The sequence below is a fragment of the Meles meles genome, chromosome X, assembly GCF_922984935.1.
Source record: "Meles meles chromosome X, mMelMel3.1 paternal haplotype, whole genome shotgun sequence".
In the NCBI taxonomy this organism is placed as follows: domain Eukaryota; kingdom Metazoa; phylum Chordata; class Mammalia; order Carnivora; family Mustelidae; genus Meles; species Meles meles.
The window spans coordinates 13538228-13559720 of NC_060087.1; the positions used below are offsets into that span (position 1 = coordinate 13538228).

General features: G+C 42.8%; 1 protein-coding gene across 5 annotated transcripts in view; it reads left to right on the forward strand.

The window, feature by feature from the left end:
• REPS2 (RALBP1 associated Eps domain containing 2) overlaps positions 1–12232 on the forward strand; it is a 218676-nt gene extending 206444 nt beyond the window's left edge. For all 5 annotated transcript variants that reach the window (XM_045995957.1, XM_045995953.1, XM_045995956.1 and 2 more), the window contains one exon: positions 6751–12232. In XM_045995957.1, the coding sequence (XP_045851913.1) occupies positions 6751–6819 (69 nt within the window). In that variant the 3' untranslated portion in view covers positions 6820–12232. The remainder of the gene's footprint in view (positions 1–6750) is intronic.
• Positions 12233–21493: the final 9261 nt, after the last annotated feature.

Consider the following 21493-nt stretch of genomic DNA (forward strand, 5'->3'; position numbering starts at 1 on the left):
AGCCAATATTTATTTAAATAAGTTTTGTGCCCCTGTCTCTTCAACTTCCAGAAGTCCAGCAAATCACATATTATTTCTTTGACTATTACCCCATAGATAATGTAGTCTTCCTTCACTCTTTTTCATTCTTTTTTGTTGTTGTTCTCTTCTGACTGTATAATTTTAAAGTTCTGTCTTCTGTCTCAGAGATTCTTTCTTCTGTTTGAGCCATTTTGATAGTTTTGCTCTCTGCTGTAATTTTTTTTTTCATTCATTCTTCAGCTCCAGAATTCTCTTTGGTTCTTTTTTTTTTTTTTTTTTTTTTTTTTCTTTGGTTCTTTTTTATGACTTCTGTCTCTTTGGTAGACTTCTCATTTTGTATGTTAATGCGGTTTTCCTGATTCTGTCTTTTTGTGTTCTCTTGTAGCTCAGTGAGTTTTCTTAAAACAGCTATTTTAAATTCTTTAGCAGGTAAATCACTGATCGCCATGTCTTTGGGGTTGTTTACTGGACATTACTGCAGTATTTTGTTGGTGTCATGTTTCCTTAATTTTTCATGTTCCTTGAGATTTTGCATTGCTGTCTTCATATTTGAAATAGCAGCCAGCCACTTCCTGCAGTCTTTATTAACTGCCTTCAGGAGACAAGTACATTTCATCAGTCCTGCTAGGGATTCTGAGGTTTTCTCAGACCTTTTATGAATGTACCTGCTTGACATTTCTTGCTCCCTCTTGTGGCAGAATTATTACGCTTATACGCCTTCTCCTGATCCTGCAAAACACGAGGCTAAGTGCTAGCAGCCTCTCTGTTGTTTTCACCAAGGTGGCACGAAAGCTCAATTTTGTTGTCTCTTCATGACCCACCAGTCTGAGCCAGCACAGCCTTTCTGCATGTCCTCACCGACCACCTGCCAAAGGTTGCTGCCTAGGGAGTGTGAACAGGTATCTGGTGCAGGATCGGGGTGTGTGTGAGAGAGAGAGAGAGAGTGAGTAAGGCTAGAGGTGTGGTGGGAAGTACCCTGTGGGCACTGGGAAGATCCCCAGAAGCTCACGAGCAGGCTTCTTGATGAGTGCTGTAACACATTTGGTAGGAACCATGATTCCTTTAATATCTTTTGAGGGTCCTATCTGCTGCTCTCCCAGCTACTTTCTGTCTCTTGGTCATGCAGTTCATAATTCAGTACTCTGGACGGAGCAAGAGAGAATTGAGCCTCCTTGGCAGCGACCCACACAGCTGGGGAAGCTGGGTGTGTACTCACACACTCTTGTTTCCCTTGTGGGGGAAATCAGGGGCTGAGAAGATCTCTCTTGGCCCTAAGCTGTGCTACCTTGTGATGTGAGTAGAATGTTACAGTTCCTCTTATCTCCTCCAGTGCATCCAGACTACTATTTTTTTTTTCTTTAGCATTGTGCTACAACTTCTCTGCTGGAAATTTAGGTTTCCACCAAGGCTCTGTCATTCATGGGTGAGTGTCTTAAACAGTGTTTTCCATTGACTCCCAGATAGTGGCTTAGAGCTGGTTCAGAGGGCAGTGCAGGGTCCAGAGTTGGGACTGAGGTCTGTGTGCCTATTACCCAATACATGGCTGGGTGAGACTCCTCCTGGATCTCTTGGTGTATGTATGGTGCTGTATCCCACAGTTCCCACAGAGGCATTTTGCCCATGAACGAAAGCCAGATTTTTTTTTTTTTTTGACATTGTTGTTGTTGGCAAGGGGACATGGACAAGAGATGTCTTACACAGCCAAGATGCTGATGTCACTCCTGGTAATTTTGTCATTTTTTGATGAACTTTCATTGTGTTTTCCATAATGGCTACACCAGTGTCCATGATCCACCTCAAATTAAGTCTTGTGTATGGTTTGAGATTAGGGTCAAGGCTTATTTTTTCCTTACATCAATATCTAATCTAGCAACATTTGTTGAAAAGAGTTTCTTTTCCTCCTTGGATTACTGTCAGGAGAATTAAGAGACAAGCTACAGAATGGGAAAAATATTCACAACTCACATATTTGACAAAGGACTTGTATCCAGATTATATAAAGAGCTCTCCAAACTTAAGATCTCTCAAAACTCCAAAAACTCAACTTAAAAATGGGCGAAGGACTTGAACAGATACTTCACCAAAGAGGATATAAGGATGGCAGATAAACATGTGAGAAGATACTCAGCATCATTAACCATAGGGAAATGCAAATTAAAACTGTGATCGTGTACCACTACACACACATTAGAATTGCTAAGACAGAAAATAATGACAATACTTAGTGCTGGCAATTGGGACTCTCATGCGCTCACGGGACTGCAAAATGGTACCCACTCTGAAAAGTCATTTGACAGTTTCTTAGGAAGTTGCATATACACTGACCATGTGACCCAGTAGTCCTACTCCTGGGTATCCATCAGTGAAATGCAACCTTGCATTCAGTCAAAAATCCGTACATGAATGTTCGTAACAGTTTTATGTGATGGCCAAAACCTGGAAACAGCCCGGATGTACTTCAAAGGATGAATAGGTCGAGTGTGGTACATCCACACAATGAAATAGCACTCAGCAGTAAAAGCAGTGATACACATAACTTGGATGAAACTCAAAGACGTTACACTGAGTGAGGCAAGCTAGGGTTGAAAGGTTTTATACTTTTTGATCCCTTTTATTTGACATTCTTAAAAAGAGAAAACTATAGTCCTGGGAAACAGACTGGTAGTTGCCCGAGGTTGTGCATGAAGGTGAAGGTTTGTAGATCAGTGAGTTGTACCAGGGAGCTTTTTGGTTGTAGGAACTGTAATGTCCCCTCTTTGTGGTGGCAGTTACACAAATGCATACATGTGTTGACATTTATAGAAATGTACACTAGAAAAGTCGGTCTTACCATATAATAAAAAGATGATTTTTTAAATGTCAAACTTCATTCTGTTTTATGAATCTTTGTAGGTGAACTTATTTTTGTTTTGTGTTTTATTTGTTTTTCTCCCCTCTTACTTTGCTTTGGTATAGATAATTTTCATACACTGTTCTCTCTTCTTGGTAAGCCCTTTTAATTTGGAAACCCATATTCTTCAGTTCTGAGGGTTTTCTTTGTTTTTATTATTGTTGTATTTTCTCCATGTTTCTTCCTCATCCACCCACCCCCTCTCCCCTGCCCATTTTCTCTGTTCTCGCTTGCTGATATTTTTCAGACATTGAAACTCTTAGCTTGTTGGTTCTCTAGTTTTTTCATATTTTCTCTCCCATTTTCTGTCCTTCTTTTTGTCTTTTTGTCCATTTCTGAAGACTTAGTTAATTTTAAGTTTTCAAACTGTTGTTTAATAACCAAGATTTCATTTTTTCTTCTCTGATTGTTTCTTTTTCAAGGTATCCTATTCTCATTTCTTTGTTGTAATATCTTTTATTATTACTGGTAGTATTTTTCTTCCTCCTGATAACTTTTCTATTTTCCTGTTATGTATTTCTTTTTTTTTTTAAGATTTTATTTATTTATTTGACAGAGAGAGATCACAAGTAGGCAGAGAGGCAGGCAGAGAGAGAGAGAGGGAAGCAGGCTCCCTGCTGAGCAGAGAGCCCGATGCGGGACTCGATCCCAGGACTCTGAGATCATGACCTGAGCCGAAGGCAGCGGCTTAACCCACTGAGCCACCCAGGTGCCCCCTGTTATGTTTTTCTTATTAGATGTTTTCCTTCAATATCTGATGGTCCTTTGCTCATGTTTAGGAGAAGGATGCAGGTGCTCACTGGGCATGCATAGCGTGTTATGGGGCTTGTTAGCCTTGAGCTTTGGCCTCCAACAGTCTGGTTGGGCTGTATAGCTGGGGATCCAACTAATTGCTTCTGAAGCTAACTTTCAGCCAACACACTCTAGCCATCCTCTTCCACTTCCGCTTATGTAGGTATCTGGCGCCGTCAGCTTGACTCTTTCAGAGGCTCTTCTCTGTAAAATCAGGTGGGTTCTTGTTTTGTCCCCAAGCTTAGCTTAGGTTTAGTTTTCTGTACTTGATCTGTATGAGTGAAAATGTTCTAGCTCGAGTGATGCAGGACCCTTCAACAAAGGAGTATTTGGGTCACTTTATGGACAGACCCCACGATGCAGCAGCGTAACAACTGGTAGAATGTCCACATTTATTTTGCTTGGATTTGCTGAGTCATTTACTTAAGTCATCAGTTTGCCTTCCTGCTTGCACATTGTATTGGTATCACTCCTTCCCTTGTGTTTGTCTTGTTCTTGTGTGTTTGTGACTTTAAAAAAAAACAACAAACTTTTTTGTTTTTTGTTGTTTTAGTGGCATTGTAGTAGGGACTGAGTATGCCGTGTGTGTTCACTTCTAGCTTCACCTGCAACTTCTGTCTATATTCTTTTGCCAGACGATACGCAGTCTCAGCGCTTGGAAGATCATAGCCTGGTGATCCTCAATTTCTGTCTCAAACCTACTTCTCTTACCTCTGGTCTTTGGACTTACAATTAGAACTGCTTACTCGCCATTTCCTCTTGATATATCTAATACACACCTCAGACATTTCTTTTTTTTTTTAAAGATTTTATTTATTTGACAGAGATCACAAGTAGGCAGAGAGGCAGGCAGAGAGAGAGAGAGAGAGAGGAGGAAGCAGGCTCCTGGCTGAGCTGAGAGCCGGATGTGGGGCTCGATCCCAGGACCCTGGGATCATGACCTGAGCCGAAGGCAGAGGCTTTAACCCACTGAGCCACCCCGGCGCCCCAGAGTGAATATTTTTTATTAAAAAAATTTTTACTGTGGGGCGCCGGGGTGGCTCAGTGGGTTAAGCCTCTGCCTTCAGCTCAGGTCATGATCTCAGGGTCCTGGGATCAAGTCCCGTATCAGGCTCTCTGCTAGGCCGGGAGCCTGCTTCCTCCTCTCTCTCTCTCTCTCTCTCTGCCTGCCTCTCTGCCTACTTGTGATCTCTCTCTGTCAAATAAATAAATAAAATCTTAAAAAAAATTTTTTTTACTGTGTTAGTCACCATAAAATACATCATGAGGTTTTGATGCAGTGTTCCAAGATTCATTGTTTATGTACAACACCCAGTGCTCCATGCAATCCATGCCCTCCTTAATACCCATCACTGGGCTCACCCAACCCTCCACCCCCCTCCCCCTCTAAAACCCTCATTCTGTTTCTTAGAGTCTGCAGTCTCTCATGGTTTGTCTCCCCCTCCGATTTGTCCAAATTCACTTTTCCTGTACTTCTCCTAATGTCCTCCATTTTATTCCTTCTGTTCCACAAGTGAAACCACATGATAATTGAATAGCAGCAATGGCCACAGTCGCCAAACTGTGGAAAGAGCCAAGATGTCCTTCAACAGACGAATGAATAAAGAAGATGTGGTCCATATACACTATGGAGTGTTATGCCTCCATCAGAAAGGATGAATACCCAACTTTTGTATCAACGTGAACCGGACTGGAGGAGATTATGCTGAGTGAAACATTTTGAATTCTAAATTAAGCCACATACATTCCCTGATTCAAAACCCACAAAGCTATCTATCCCCCTGTACTGTGAATGGCATCCACATTCCTGACTGTTTCTATAAGGTCCTTGCCTAACTCTCTGACTTCAGCTCCTACCAGTGTCTTCCTGGCTCCTTCTCTGGTGACACAGGCCTTTCTGGTATCAAACACACCAAGCTTGTTCCCTCCCTTGGGACTTTTGTAGTTGCTGTTTTGTCTCCCTGAATATCCTTCCCCCATGTCTTCATATGGCTCACCCCTCCGTTCATGCAAATCGCTGCTCAGATAGCATCACCTCTGAGAAGCCTTCCCTGACTAGCTGCTCCACCTGTCTTCCAGATTTCCTCTATTACCTCATCTTATTTGTTTCCTTTTGAAAGCATCTTGTTCTTTATTGTCTTTCTCTAGCCATTTGAGTATAAAGCCTATGAGGGCATTGGTCTGATCGATCTTGTTCTTTGCTGGTACCATAACACCTAGAGCAGAATCTGGCTCATAGCAGACAGTTAATCAAAGACTCTCGGACAGCTGGGTAGGAGGGGAGGGTGAATAAATGCCTTTTGAATTCCGTTTGGACGGTTAGCCAGATGATTCTTCCTGGACATCTCGGAATCGAGCCTTCCTAGAGTTCGTTCCCATCTTAACTGATTCTACTTATGAATGTCTTTAACTGCCCCCCCCCCCCATCTTCCTGCCATTAAGTTTCTTTTAGGGCCAAAAGCTTGAATTCCCAAAGAGCAGATGGCTGATCCTGTTTTTCTTTCTCCCTGCCTTTAGCCATGCAGTCACACCTTCGGCTGTATTTTGTGCCGGAGCCAGGATGGTATTTTGGTGGAGGGATGGCCAGTGCATTTGCTCATCCCTCAGACCTGCCAGGGTGTGGTACTGGACTAGAAATGAGAGATCGCAGCTAGAAATTGAGCCCTGCTGGCTCACCTCTCACTATTAGCATTCTGCTTTTGCTTTTTCTGCTCTCTCCCAGTGTCTGTCTTTTGATTTTTAACATCGACTTCTGCCAGCCAGTGATCCTGTTAAAAGCGCCAGTGAGATTGAAGCCGGGGTGGTGTCAGTCAGTTTCATTTCCTCATCTTCAGAGAGGAGCTGCGAGATGACAAATTGTGAAGCTGCCTCTGTCTCGTCACCAGTTGTAATTACGATGCCTTCTAGTCAGCTTGTCCGAGAGTCATGTAGTACTTCAGTGTTTGTGGGTCCACTTACAAGTGTCTTTTTAGTATCTGATGAATTAGGGATGAACCCAGGAAATGACCCCTTTGCTTTTTTGTTTTCTTCTGTTTTGTACAAATCAGGAGGTTCATCAAGAACGGATTGCATTGGAAAATCAGTTGGAACAACTTCGTCCGGTCACTGTGTTGTAACCCCCAAGATTCAAGTAACAGTGGGTGACTTTTTCTGCCAAGATCTTTCCTTTGAATATTTCAACCCAACTACTTGTCATAGAGATGTCCAAGACTGTGTGAAAAACTGCAAGCTGCGGAATATAATCCATATTTCCTTTTCTCTTGTACTTCACTTATACGTTTTACTCTGGTGGAAAAAATACAACTGATTATCACACTTGAAACTGTAATTTCAGTGGAATTTATCTCCCATTCTTAGTACTTCCTCAAGTTGTTAGATGTTGCTCCTTACCAAAAACCAATCTTCTAGCAATTAAGAACAAGTAGAGCATTATTTATTTAAAGAATTTATGATTTGTATAAAACATCAATACCTAGTACCTTCAGGATGCTTGTATTTTTGTATGTATATCAAATACAGTAGGTTGGTTTCCTGAATAATTGGGATTCCAACTGGGTAGTCTTTGGCATGATGATAATAAAAGTGAAAACTAAATCAAGAACATCAGATTTAGACAGGCACTGTGCCCTCTGCTACCATATGCCAAAATTGCCTCTCTAGTGCCATTTTGACATTGTATCTAGCTATCAATAATACATAACTATTGTTTTCTGTTGAATGGCAGAGATTTATTGGGTCTTTGCACCTCTGTAAAGTGGAACTTTTGTCAAAGATCTATTTACCTTGGCCCAGCTAGGCCATCCACTCATAGAACTCAGTCCTTTCATGTCAACTTTTGGGCAAGAGCAGTCTGCTTTAACCGCCTCACCTGATCAGATTAAATAAATAGTTGTCAGATCTCTACTTTTATCTTGCATGGGATACCATGTCTGTGAATGCATGAATTTGGAGACCACACATCAGATGTGAAAGGCTGAAGAGACCGTTTGGACTGATCAATATTTGTTGCTTGAACCCAGGTACCCACCCTGGAGAAGAAGGGGAAATGGTGGTTACCAGCAATCCAACAACTCTGGTAGTTATTTTTGTCTTTGTTATTTTAACGCAGATTGTGATTGTATTGAGTATGAAGGAATAACGAAAGAAAACTGATCTTCACTCTGGATATACAACTGTTTGTTCTCTGTGAAGTGTACCTTGGGAAGTGATCGGTTTATGCACTGACTAGGACTAGCGGAGCCCAGCTGTCTCCGGTGTATGTGATGTAAGACCGTGAGCTCAAATTGCAGAAGCCAGTATGCTGTAGAAGTTTTGGTCACCCGCTCCTCCTGAAAGCCCAAGGTGAAAGTGGGAAGTGAGTGACCCCACAGGGATCAGGGCGCGCCCACTCTCACATCACTTTGAGAGACTGATTACAAGAAATGCCCTCTCTTGTGCATTTTGCTAATTTACCCATTCTTAGAGTAGAGGTGTGGGGTGTGCCTGGGGTCCTTTTTGAGGTGGTTTAGGATAAGGGATTAAGCCTTCGGTTGCCATAGAGTTGACAGCTTTTAGAATAAGGAGGTGTTTATTTAATGCTCCCTTATTTTATTTGCAAGCCTTACCAATAGCTTAATGGTAGAAGAGATAGGCTCAAGCAGATGTTGTTTCCCCAAAGAAAAACAAATTGTTGGTTCTCTTCTGTGCATATGAAAAGATTTTGAATTGATTTGATTTTGAAAATCCCAGAGTTTGAACCGTTTCTCTAGTCCCCCTTTCCTTCCCTTTTGGTTGTTTTTTCTATCCCTTGGGAGGGATTTGGAGTCATTTTAAATGCTTCCTAAGATTATGAATGGGCGGTGCAGACTTTCGAGGTAACCTCTTTTCCCATGTCCTGAGATCTAGGGGCTAAAGCTATTTTTATCAACAGTGTCCTTGCTACAGACATTCCATAGCATGCTTAGCTTTGTTACATTCCACTCGGGAAAGATCGTGTGCACTCTATCTCCTCGTCTTCCATACCTATGCACTCCCTCGAGATAGCACTGTGTGTCCAGTAAGGAGGTATATGAACTCAGGAATGATAGTTTTTAGTATACATTTTAAAAATAGTGCTGTGTTTTCCCCCCCATCAAATCAGTGCCAGAGTGAGAGAAATTAGGAGGTGGGGTTTTGTTTAGCTGGCTTGGTTTTTGCTAAAGGAACAAACGCACATTGGACAATTCAAGTCCCATGAGTTGCATAGTCTCACCAATATTTTAAGATGAGCATTGCATTAAAGCATACATCAATGTCTATACCCTGCTTTTTGACTGCACTTAGCGGTGACCACAGTGTACTAGTTGCTTAGAAGTGGATTAAAAACAAACAAACAAATGCACACTTATTATTACCTGACCAGTGCGCTTCTTCCATGTCTCTGTTTTCTCAGAATGTGCGCTTCTAATTTAGGATTATAACTCCTGTTAATGTTTCTGTGAGCCTTCGCTGTGGTGTATAGGAAGGCTGTGTTATTGAAATCACCATTATACCTCTTCTACAAATCTTCTCCAAAATTAGATCTGCTTGTTGGGCAGAATTCAATGGACACAATGTCGATGTTGCCCCCCATCCGTGGGGGTTTAGTAAGCTTGTTGTTCAGTGGTCTTCCTCCAGAGGGGTCCTGTCGTCCCAAGGATGAAATCACAGTAAGAATTGATAGTGAGCTGATGGGGTGCCTCAGCGTCTCTTGTAAGTGGTGTATTGCTTTTGCCCTCTCCTTGTCCAGCAGACATGAAGTAAAACCAAGAGGTAGATATCTGGAATGGAGGCGCATGTTATAATCAAGGCAGATACTTGGACTTGCTTTAGTTGGAAAGATCTAACTGCTTCATGAATGTTGGAGAAGTGCTTTGGGCCTGATTGGAAGGGGAGACATCTTAGCTGGAAGCTAGGCCCATTTTACTCTCCTTGGAGAATAGGATGTCAGAGCTGAGAGGACTTGTACCTGTCTTCTGCAGTTTGCTTGTGGGGAAACCAAGGCCATCAGACACTACATTTTCTAGCCCAAGAATCTGTAGAAAGATAACTAGTGGCAGAGTTGGAATGCCAGCTAATGCTACAGATTCTAAGTCCTGTTCTCCAGCCTCTAGCAGTACTAAAAATAGACAAGGAGGGTTCCTTCTATTTACCATGTTGAATTTTATTTACTTAGTAAGTCTTCAAGTATGAAAACATGTTTCAGTGAGTTTTAGATCTAGATATTTCTCTTGGATTGAAGCAAAAAATAAAATCTGAAGGGAAGAATATGATTGAACTGTTTGTTCTTCTGAACACCTCACCTTTCATGATGCAATAAATTACTCCGAGTTTTTTGGCAGGACTTTTGACAGCTGTTGCTTTGAATGGATTCCATTCCTGTATTCCTTATGGGAGTTTGTTTTTAAAATAGACTACTGCGATGGAAATGAACTCAATATGTAGTAAGTTACAGTTTTCTTCGATATGTCTTTAGTTATGTGGGTTGCAAATGTTCGATTTCAGCATATTTTAGGGGGAGTAATCAAAAACATGCATTTTTCTTTGATTTCCTACCAGTGTCTGAACTGTCATAATACATTCTTCTCTTCATATGTGACTTGATTCTATAGTCTCTTTATAAATGATAATTTGTCTATTTCTTAAATGATCTCTCAACCATGGTAATAATAGAGGTGTACTTGAAAGATCAATAAGAAAATCATCTGGAATGGATGTTTTTCTTGCAATTAAGACAGGCATTTGCAAATACCTTCTTCTAAGCAGTAGTCGGAAAGATCTCAGTTACAGTATAACACCTTACAGCTAAAGAAATTTGTTCAGCACAAACTACAATCACACCTTCTGACAAGACCTCACCAAAGGAATGTAATTTTGAAAGTATAAAAAAAAATCCAAACATCATAGCAACCAGATATTCCTGTATTATTGACTAACTTAGTAGTTCATGGTTTAAACATTTTGAACAAAATGTAGTATCAGTTTGAAGAAGGAAGGTCTTTTTCTCCCCTCGTTAAATAAAGAGAACACCAGCGACTTCGGTTTCTCTTTCCAACTGGCTTATTCTGTTGCATTCTTTGAAAACTCTGATTTCGAAGGATCTCTTGAATTTACACTTTAGTGATGGGTGTTTTGTTATGTTCTTTTTTTGCATCCATGACTTAGTGTGGTTCAAATTACTAGTAGAAGTGGGGATTTGGGTTTCTGGAGTTCTGAGGTGGCACCTCCTCTTTTGACACGGGCCGAAGGCTACTGCCCACCAATGCCAACAGCTTGGTCACTGATGGCAACTGGCCTGTGAGTCTTGCTCTGCGAGCCACCCACTTTGCTTGTTTGCAATGAGAAGTGCATCTGATTTTGTGACCCTCCCAAGAGGAACTTTAAGAACAGGCGTGGCGGACCAGACTTGAAAAGCAGCACAGAGCCCAAGAGCTGCTGTCTCCTTCAGCAACTGGTGTTCAGAGGTTGCCTTACAGGTGTTCGCTGAAACAGCCAGTCTGTTGATGTGAACAAGAGATGCCAAGTACACAATTGCTTTTAGGCTTAGATAGTTAATTGTCTGCATTTGCTAACCTACATGATGATAAAGTCAGGGTTTCAACGGAGAGGACTCGTCCTAGTTACAGAAGCCTTGCTCCATTCTTAACAATGCAAAAACCTTTATTTTTTTGTGTGTTCTGTGAGTTCTCCTGTCTTGCTCTAAGCTAAGTTCATGGCTGTGGGAAGTTGGAGAAAATGAGTTTGAGACTCTGAAGACCAGAGGACAAGGGACTTTCAAGGGGGCTTGTATTGGAATTTGAGGGCTACACTAGGGAAAATCAGACCAGTTCCGTCCTACTTAAGTACTCTGTTGGACAACAGGACTGGGTCCTTAATGTCCTTCACAAAGCTCTGCCCTCAGAACGGTGCAGTTGACGCAAGCACCCCATCATACGGCAATTGAATCGGCTGAAATTTGTTGTTTTGTTTCGTCTTAAGGCAACTTTTATGAGGACTGCACCTGTACATCTCTTGGGAACCGGGTGTACCTTTTTCTTTAGCACTGCCATTCTTTTTGTCTTCAGTGCAAATACGATGTTCAAGAAGGCCAGAGGCAAGAAGGGCCATTATAGTCTTTATTGCAGTGGGCCAGGAGAGAGAATGAGCTGGTGGTCTAGTTTAACCTTGAGAGTAAAAGTGTATATTTTTTCACTACAGGTACATTGAACAGTAAAATGAATAACAGCAAAGTATATATTTGATGCCTTCTGTCTTTTCATAATGTGCTGACAAGTTGTGTTAATAGTTTACTTAGCCAGAATCTTACTCATTTGCTAGGCCTTGGGAACATTATGTATATTGATCTTCAGCATAAATAAATATAGGGTAACCTGTATTTGGATTGTAACTTGTAGACTCTAACCTTACTGCCTCTTTTTCACATTTGTTGGAAAGTCTGTGAAGAACATAGGTTAAAAGTCTCCTACTTTGGGAAATGCACATGATGTGAAACTGGGATGCTATGTCAAAAATAAATGTATGATAATAAGTGTGGCTCGTTTGGAGTCTTGGTGTTGATATGCTGCGGCCTGCATTTGGTCTTGTGTATTTTGTGGAGGTGCCGTGGAAAAGACTTGGAGGTCTTCCCAATTAAATCAAAGTCTGAGGTTTGATTATTTTTACCTCCTAGTGATCTGAGGTGGGCCCTTAAACATCTGTACGTGGTAAACACTGGACAATCATGGGAGATCATGCCTAACTCACAGTGCACTTTAAAGATCCACTGAATTGAGAACATGACTTAATGTGGGGTCCAGGTAATTTGCTTCCTCTTGTCAGTATTCTTTTTGCTCAAAAATGTTCCCATCATCATATCCTTAGTTGGAGTGTAGGGATGAAGGGGGAGGGATCAGGAAGAGTGGGCATAAGAGCCCAGCCAGGTAATCTGACCTGTCAGCTGGAGTTTCTTACTTTTAAAATTTGAATACTTTTAGGAGTCCACCAGTCTCCTATCATATGGGGGTTTTATTCTGTATGGTGAATGCATATGGTGGGCTACACATGGGATATTTCTAGTAACCTAGTAGTTCTGAATACCAAGTGAACTCTGGAAAAAATTGTCTACAATCTGGCTCATAAGCTTGGGCACTGGAGATCACCTGGCCCTGATCTTTCCCAAGCACTGGTCAGGATCACTGTGCCCCTCACTTTGGAGATACAAGAGACCTGAGATCCTCTCAGCCAGTGGTACCCAAAATGTGGTCCCTGGACCAACAGTGTCAGCATCATTGGGGAACTTATCACTGGAGAACAATGAATCCGGGACTCTGGGAGTGGGCCTGGCAGCGTTCGGGATGACAACCCCTCCACGGGATACTGATGTCCATTAATACTGAACTACTGCTCTATCTAACTTCATTTTACAGCCAAAGCAGCTGTTGCGCAGAGAGGCAACATGGACTCATCTAGGTCGCGATTAGTTAATTGACAGCAAAGGATCAAAAGGTTCTCAGGGCAGACACTGTCCAGTGGCCAGTCATGAGTTCGTCCTGACCCTCCCTCCACAGATCCCCGCCGTGCTTCTGCTGTGTGTTAAGCACAGTGTCAGGAGCTCAGGTGAGACCTACAATACAGGATCCCTTCTCTCGAGTTGCTCACAGACCCCTACGCGGGAACTGCAGTGCAGTGTGGCACGGGGACTAAGATGTATGAGGGTAGGCTGACTGCTGTAAGAAAGAACCCCAGGAGTGGAGTGGCTTGACCCAATGGATGTGTATTTCTCACTACAGCACAGAGTGAATGTTCTTAGTTACCCCATTTTCTTTGTGGTTATGTGGGGATCCAGACTCCTTTCATGTGTGCTTTCATCTTCCTCTAGGGCTAGAGAGTTTTCTCTTTTTAGCCCATGTGTGGAGAAAAAAAAGATACTATGGGAAAGATACAATTTCTCTTCACAGAAATGCCGCACCTCACTTCTTTGCATACTTCATTCCCAGAGCTCAGGTGACAACACGTGACCAAGACTGGGAAATGTGGTCTAGCTCAGGCCGGAAAAGTTGTAGTGAGCACATTCTCCACCAGGAGGCGCTGGGCCACGGTGCTCGGAGAATGCAGGCTGTGCGGGTGGGACATCCGATTGGCACTGTGGGGATTCAGGAGAGCTTCTTGGAAGAGTCATAAAAAAGGGGTAGGCATTAACTAAGAAAAAGAGGGTGTTCCGGGCAGAGGGAGCTGCGTACGTTAAGACAAGACAGTATAAGAACATGGAAAGCTTCTCTAGAAGGAGGAGCCAGTGGAGCGTGGAGGGGAGCAAGCGGCAAGTGTGGGTATGGGGGTGCTGGATGGGAAGGCATGTCGTGAGAAGACATAAAGCCTCCTGAAATTCTAGCCTCTTTCAAGATTTAAGCACAAATGCATGAAGTCACTTCACTAATATTCAAGGAGGGACTTGTGTTCTCTCGATTTTTATCTACCCCCTCAAAAGGAAATGCTTCACTGGAAGCCTGTAAACCAGTGTTTGTGATGTGAACCAAATCTGTTAATTTGATTTGTTACCCATATTCTGGCATGTGTTTGGACAAAGGACCAAAGCCCAGAACACAAGGGACTAAACCCTGCTAGGCAGGAGCTCTATTGGATGACGGGAGGCATTTTCCATCCACAGTTTTTTCTTTTCAGGGGAGATAACGGGCGCTCAGATGACCAAGAGGTGCAGGGATCTTCTGTTCCTTTTTTCTTTCTTTTCTTTTTTTTTCTTTTTTTTTTTGCAAGAAGGCTTAACAAAGTGCAGAAATGAAGACTTTGGAGATGAAGCTGAAATACCGATTTGTTTGGAACATGAGTTCTCATTTGAATTTATTTAATAATTCTGAAAATCCCTGAGTGTGGGGGAGAAATGCTCCCAAGCATGGCATCTATGTGGCGTACTCCAACTTCAAAGAGTACTGCCCTATTGTTCTTCAAGTAGGTGTCTTGGAAGTGCAGGCATTGGTGTTGGCAGGCCGACGTGATTTTCTGCCTGCATTTGTCTTTCAATCATAGAGTAAATATGTATATATAAATATATATATTTAATATGTATATAAGTAAATATGTATATTTAAAACAAAAGTAACCACAGTAATTGTTTTGAACATAGGCCAACAGAATACTTGGGAGGGTGCATTTTAGCATTGGCCAGTGTCTAAACAAGTTTAAAACCACTAGCACATGGTGAAAATAAAAGACTGACTTACGGTCAGTTTTGTTACTGTTTGGGGGTTTTTTTTTAAACTTTTTACAGAGAATGCACCCCAGTTTCTAGGACTTGGGGTGGACCACTTGTGCCCTAGATATACCACTGTGGAACAGAGTGCATGCCTCCACCCCTGGATTAGGCTTACTCAAAGCAACAAAGCTGAAGGAAAGCCAAGGGGAAGAAAGATAATGCTTGGGGAATGAAATAAAGGAAAGCAAAGAAAATTAAATACAGATACAGAGAATTGTGATGTAAGACCTTTGAAATGCAAATGAAATTGGCTTGAACCTCAACCCATGTGTGGTTCAGTCCTTCTGGAGGTTGTGAGAGGCAGAGGTAATGGCCAAGGAACTGATGATTTTATGCTTGTCACCTCTGGCTCAGATATGTTTCTTAGGAGTTAGTTTGATAGATGGACCCTCTCTTTCCCTGCAGAATATCATGAACACGAGGTGTTTGTGTGTCTGTGTATGGAAGATGGGGTGGAGTGGGAAAGGGGCAGAATTTGTGGAATATAGTCCATATCCAGGGGACGTTGTTCACATTAAGTTCTATGTGAAAGGTGCCCCTTGCCGGTTGTGCTGCGGCCGAACCGTTCACAGCTCTGAGCTGCACGGTGCACTCTCTGAGTGTTCCTGTCCCTCTTCATGCATGTGTCATTCTGCTTCTGCTGGCAGAGGGAAGGTGGCAGGTGGGAACTGGGGAGGTCCTGCCAGTGTTTCTGTTCTAACTCAGTGCCCAGACCGCCACTACAAGTCTCTTTTCTCCCCTTCCTGTTTCTCCGCTGGGTCTGGGCCCGTACGTCTCAACTGGGTGCACTTCTGCCTCAGCCCCCCAGGGAACCTTTGGCAATATCCAGAAACGTTTTTGGTTGTCACACCTTGGGAGGGCTTCTGGTGGGTAGAAGACAGGGATGCTGCTGAATGTCCTACGGTGCGCCACATAACCCCCACCACAGAAAATGATCTGGCCCCACGTGTTAATAGTGACCGTGTTGTGAAACATGCCCTAGGGGAGCCGCTGAGGCTTCACGTCCCCTGAATTATTCAGAGCAGTGTAGCCTTCCCGTCCCTGCCAGGGACAGCCCTTCACACGGTCAGAACAGAACAGAACCTACATGAACAGGTTCTGCTAAGTTAGTCCATTAATTTAAATACTCCCAGGGTCGGAGCAGCAGTGGGAATTAGTGAAGTAAGTCAGAGTGAAACGAGAAGGAGCGCTGGCCCGTCCATCACAGTGGTAGGGAGCCATAGATGGGGACTGCGACAGATCAGAGCTTGCATACCCCACCTATGAGGGCAGGTCTAGATTATTGCCGTACGAGCTCCTGTGTTGCTCGATTTCTGATTCCTTGAGAGAGGTTCAGTATTTCCTCTGCCTTACCCTGCAGGAGGTCTGTTGCGTGTTACCTACTTTTTAATTGAGGTATAACATGCATGTACCAATTTTAAGTTTCCATCCCTATGAACAGTCAGGATAATGTTGAAGAAGAAAAGAGTTGGAGGACTTACATTACTAGATTTCAAGACTAGCTCTGAAGCCACAGTAATTAAGAGCATGGGATTGTTGCAGCTGTTCGGCAAACAGATTAATAGTGTGGAATAGAGATCCCAGAAACACATTCAGACAGACATAATCGCTGGATTTACAGTAACGATGTTACCATAATTCAGTGGGTGAAAAGATCTTTTCAATAAATGATGCTGGAACAATTATATATCCATGCAGAAGAAAATGAGCCTGAATCCGTACCATGCACAAAAATTAATTCAATATGGGCCACAGATCTAAATGTGAAAGGTAAAACAATAAGGCTTCTAGTATAAAGCATAGGGTAATATCTTCATGAATTTCATAAAGAGTTTTTTTTAAACAAGGCATACAGAGAACTAACCATAAAGGAAAAGATTGATAAATTGGATTTCATTAAGATTAGGAACTTCTGTTTATCAGAATTCACAATGAAGAGAGTTTTGGCAGGCTGCGGCACGGTAGAACTTATTTGCAATACATCTGTCAGAGTTCTTGCCTATTTTTTTTATATGTTGGCAACTATTTTCAATTTAAAACACTGAGGGAGGAAAACCGACTGTGCAAGCTAACATTATGCAGGCCAAACAAAACATGTCTGTGAGCCAGCTTGGGCCTACGCATTGCCAGCGTGCAACCTCACCTTTCACAGCGTTAGAAGAATGATAGAAGCTTTAACGTTTCTGTATTTTCTCATTCTTTTCTTGCCAGCCTCTGTAAGGGGAAGAAACAATGTAGACATATATTTCTTAATAATAAGGATTTTTCTCTCAGATGGCAGCCTGGCTGGTTATAGTGATTTTAGGTTTTAAATAGTACTTTCCTCCCTCTGATAGACACAATAATTAAAATAGTTTAAAATATAATTTATCAGTTTTTTTTTTTTTCTTAATTGCCTCCCGCTGTGTATTCAGCCTGCTCTCTGAAGATCATAGCTGATTCTCTTTTCACTCTGCTCTCTGGCTAGAATTTCTCCGCATTTCTGGAAGTCAGCTTTAAGCTGCCATGAGCAGAAGACATGGAGACACAGACAGACTTAAACTTTGAGCATTTTGAGCCCATTAATGTTCAGCTTCCGTACTTTCTACCTCCTTCCCTAACTCTGGTTTTGGTCACCTCATTTTCTTCTCCCAAGCACCTCTCTCTCTTAGTTCTCTGATGGCCCAGTGGAGGAAGTAGGGTGGGGTGGGGGGATAATTTCCTCTTGTCATGTCTTGTAACCCCACTGTTGGGATGAGTAAGAAGGGGTGGCCTGGAGGATGGCACTCCGGCAGCATAGCAAAGTGGTTAAAACATGAGATTGTGAGTCTGACTGCCTGTATTCAGATGCTCATCCCTTAATAGCTGTGTGGTCTTCGGCAAGTTCCTTCCTTCTCTGTGCATCATATCCTCATCCATAACTTACCATTAATAGTGCCCATATGTTAATGTAAAGAACTTAGAACAGTGCCTAGTAAGCAAAATGCTAGATGTGTTCGTTAAATTAAAAATTGATGATTTGTTGTTCTCAGGCCTTGGCACTGTGTCCAGCATTGGGAAATAGACACAGGTTTCCCTGTCTCAGGATCATCTCAGAGATCATCTCAGAGACTACCAGCCCGTGGCCCATCTCAGGACAGGCAGACAGCTTGACCAGACTGCACCCCCTTTTTTGAGCTGGCCAAAAATGGACCACCAGATAGTTTGATGACATTCTTCTTCTTCTTCTTCCTCCTCCTCCTCCTCCTCTTCTTCTTCTTCTTCTCCCTCCTCCCTCCTCCTTCCTTCCTCCCCTCCCTCTTCTCCTTTCTCCCTCTCCTCCTCCTCCTCCTCCTCCTTCTTCTTCTCTTCTTCGAGAAGGAGAGAGGGAGGGGCAAAGGGAGAAGGAAAGAGAGAGAATCTCAAGCAGACTCCATGCCTGTCGTGGAACCTGATATGGGGCTCGAACTCATGACCCTGAGATCATGACCTGAGCTGAAATCAAGAGTCAGACACTTAACCAACTGAGCGACCCAGCACCCCAGTTTTGATGACATCCTTCTTGTGGAGCCTGGTAATGGCTGAAATCCAAAGTCACTCAGGAGATAATTAAGATCATTCCATGGAGTATTCTCTAAAATTTAAAACTAGTATTATTCATGCAAATGAAGACATTTTTAATCCTGAGAAGTGAAGTAACTTACCTAGGATGTGGGAGCATGATAGAAAAAAGCCTAGAATGTCTTAAATAGACTGTTTGTAGAAATGTGGGTATTAAATACTGTTGGTCAGGGCTCAGGAAGATTAAGGACAATTCTAGAGAAATCCTAATCACCATAAAGAAAGCTTAGATACCATAGGGAGACTTAGTAGGAAACTGAACTTGAAGGCCATGTGCAATGGATGGGGATCATGGGAGCCACCAGAGGGTGGATTGTGCTAAGCAGAATTTGGAACCCCCCTATTTTCACCCTCTGGTGTTCTAGTGTTATTCCCGTGGTCATGCTGTGTTACCTGGCAAAGGGGATTTTGCAGATGTAATTATGTTTGCTAATCAGCTGACTTAAAAACAGGAAAATTATTCTGGATTTTCTAATAGACCTCATGTGATCACATAAGTCCTTTTAAAAGCAAAAGAGGAAGGTAGAGATGTGAAGCATGGGAAGGGCTTGCAGGTGGAGGGGCAATGTGATGAGCAACACAACTGGCCATAAACGGCTAAGAGAGGCTTCTAAATGACAGCCAACAAGGAAACAAGGACCTCAGTGCTGTCATCCCAAAGCACTGAATTGTGCCAACAACTTGACTGCGCATGGAAGCAGAGTCGTCCCCAGAGCCTCCAGAAAGGAACACAGATCTGCCAATACCTTGATTTTATTTTAGAGAAACTAAGCAGAGCACTCAGTGGAGCCATTCTCTACCCAAACTTCTGACCTTCAGAAGTACAAGATAATGAAGTTATGTTGTTGCAAACCATTAAATTTGTGGTTATTTGTTATGGTAGCAGTAGGAAACTAACACAAAGTTCTTATTTGACTTCCAACGTTATGGTGTCTACCAGCAATTTCCTGGGGATGGGGTAAGTAGGAATGGGGGAGAGACCAAAAGAGAGAAGGCTCTTTTAGACCTCTATGAGCATTCATGTTTTTAATGAAAAGCTTTCTTTTGAAAAATGAAAAAAGGCGGAGCACCTGAGTGTCTCAGTCAATTGGACATCTGCCTTCGGCTCGGGTCATGATCTCGGGGTCCTGGGATTGAGCCTCACATCAGGCTCCCTGCTCAGCAGGAGCCTCCTTCTCCTTCTCCCGCTCCCCCTGCTTGTGCCTGTGTGTGCACTCTCTCTCTGTCAAATAAATAAAATCTTTAAAAAATAAAGGAAAAATGAGGAAAAGGTCATAGAGCTATGGTAGGTGCTTCTAGTGGGTTTCTAAAGGAAATTCTGTCCTTACCTCCTTCAGTCTTGCCGGGTTGTGATTTACTTCCCAGTTCGTGAGCCTGGCCATGAAAGCAGCATTTCTCAGCTCCGTTACAGGTAGTGGCTGTAACAGTCAGGTCAGCAAAGGGAACATCAGACAGCCTGCTGTGAGGTCTGAGTTAGAGGAGTCCCTGGAGACTCCAAGTACTTCCAAGGAGGACCCTGAGTGCCAAGGACTGGCAGCTGAGCCCCAGAATACAGTGAACACAAAGAGAAAGAGCGTGAGACCCCAGATCAGGAGGCCTGGGCTGGAGGCCGAGTGCAGACTGGCTCTATGTGCAATTCATGGCTCCTCACTTCTTGACTTCCTGTCATAAAGCGGGGACAAGAAGATGAACTCTTCTGAGGAACTGTAGCCCCAGCTAAATAGTGTGATGTCTGTGAGAACATTCTGTAGCTACGTGAGTCATAGTTGGGATAAGTTATACCTGACACAAAGCTTAAATCAACAGATGTCATTTGAGTTCTTCATATGAAATATCTTGACGAATACAGAGGAAACCCTGCCTTGGCTCCTGCCAGATGATGGGGCTGGCAACGTGGGACCCCCACAAGCACAGCTCAGGTAGCCCTGAGGATTTCCGCCTCCTTCATGGCTCCAGTGCAGGGAAGGGCAGGAAGTGGCAAGCTGCCTTCCTACCTCCTCCTTTTGCTTCCACCTAAGGCGGTTTTCTGGGGACATGGGCGGGGGTAGGACAAGATAGAGCTACAATGAGGGATCTGCGGCATTGTGATTTCTGAGTAATTTTTTAAAAAAGATTACATTTATTCACCCATTAGAGCATGTGAGCAGGGGAAGGAGCAAAGGGAGAAGGACAAGTAAACCCCACACTGACCATAGAGTCCTCAGGGGTGACAGGGGGCTCAATCCCATGACCCCAAGATCATGACCAGAGCCAGAATCAAGACCAGACACTCAACCAGCTGTGCCACCCAGGTGCCCCTATTTCTGAATAATTTTTAAAGTAAAAACATTTCTGCAGGAACATGCTGTGAAGTGTGTGCGTGTATGTGCCCGTCTAGCAGTGGGGATGAGAAGAAGCCCCACTAGCATATACAGAAACACTAAAATTAATTGAGATGAGATTGAGACTAAAAAGAAATCCATTTTGTTGAAAGTCAGGTTCCTTCAGATTATGGAATTTCAAATGTTCATGAACTGCATGTAAGATCTGGACAGAATGTACCTGTGTTTTCTCCTGCTCCAGTCTGTTTCTGGGAGGTCTGGAATGGTTACGTTCTAAAAGTGGTTAGGCTCACAACACTTGGCTTTTATACAGCAGGAATGGTGCATGTCTGGTTTCTACAGGTAAGGAAAGTGGAGCGTTTTCAAAAGCTATAGTGTCTGAAAAGAATTATGGGAATATCTGGAATCATTTAGGGAAATTTCCAGAAGCCGGCCAGCTTCCAGACAGCAAATATAAATAAAGGAGAGAAAATAAAAGCATTTGGCAAGCATCCCATTCCTAAGACTCTTAATAGGGGAATTAATTATCTCACAAAATAAAAAGTTTTAAGGAAGAGTGGTTTTGTGGCAGATCAATTAAACAACTTGAGAACCCATCCAAACCTGGGTTCCTACCATCTTTTTGCTCTGCCGTCTTTGGAAGATTTT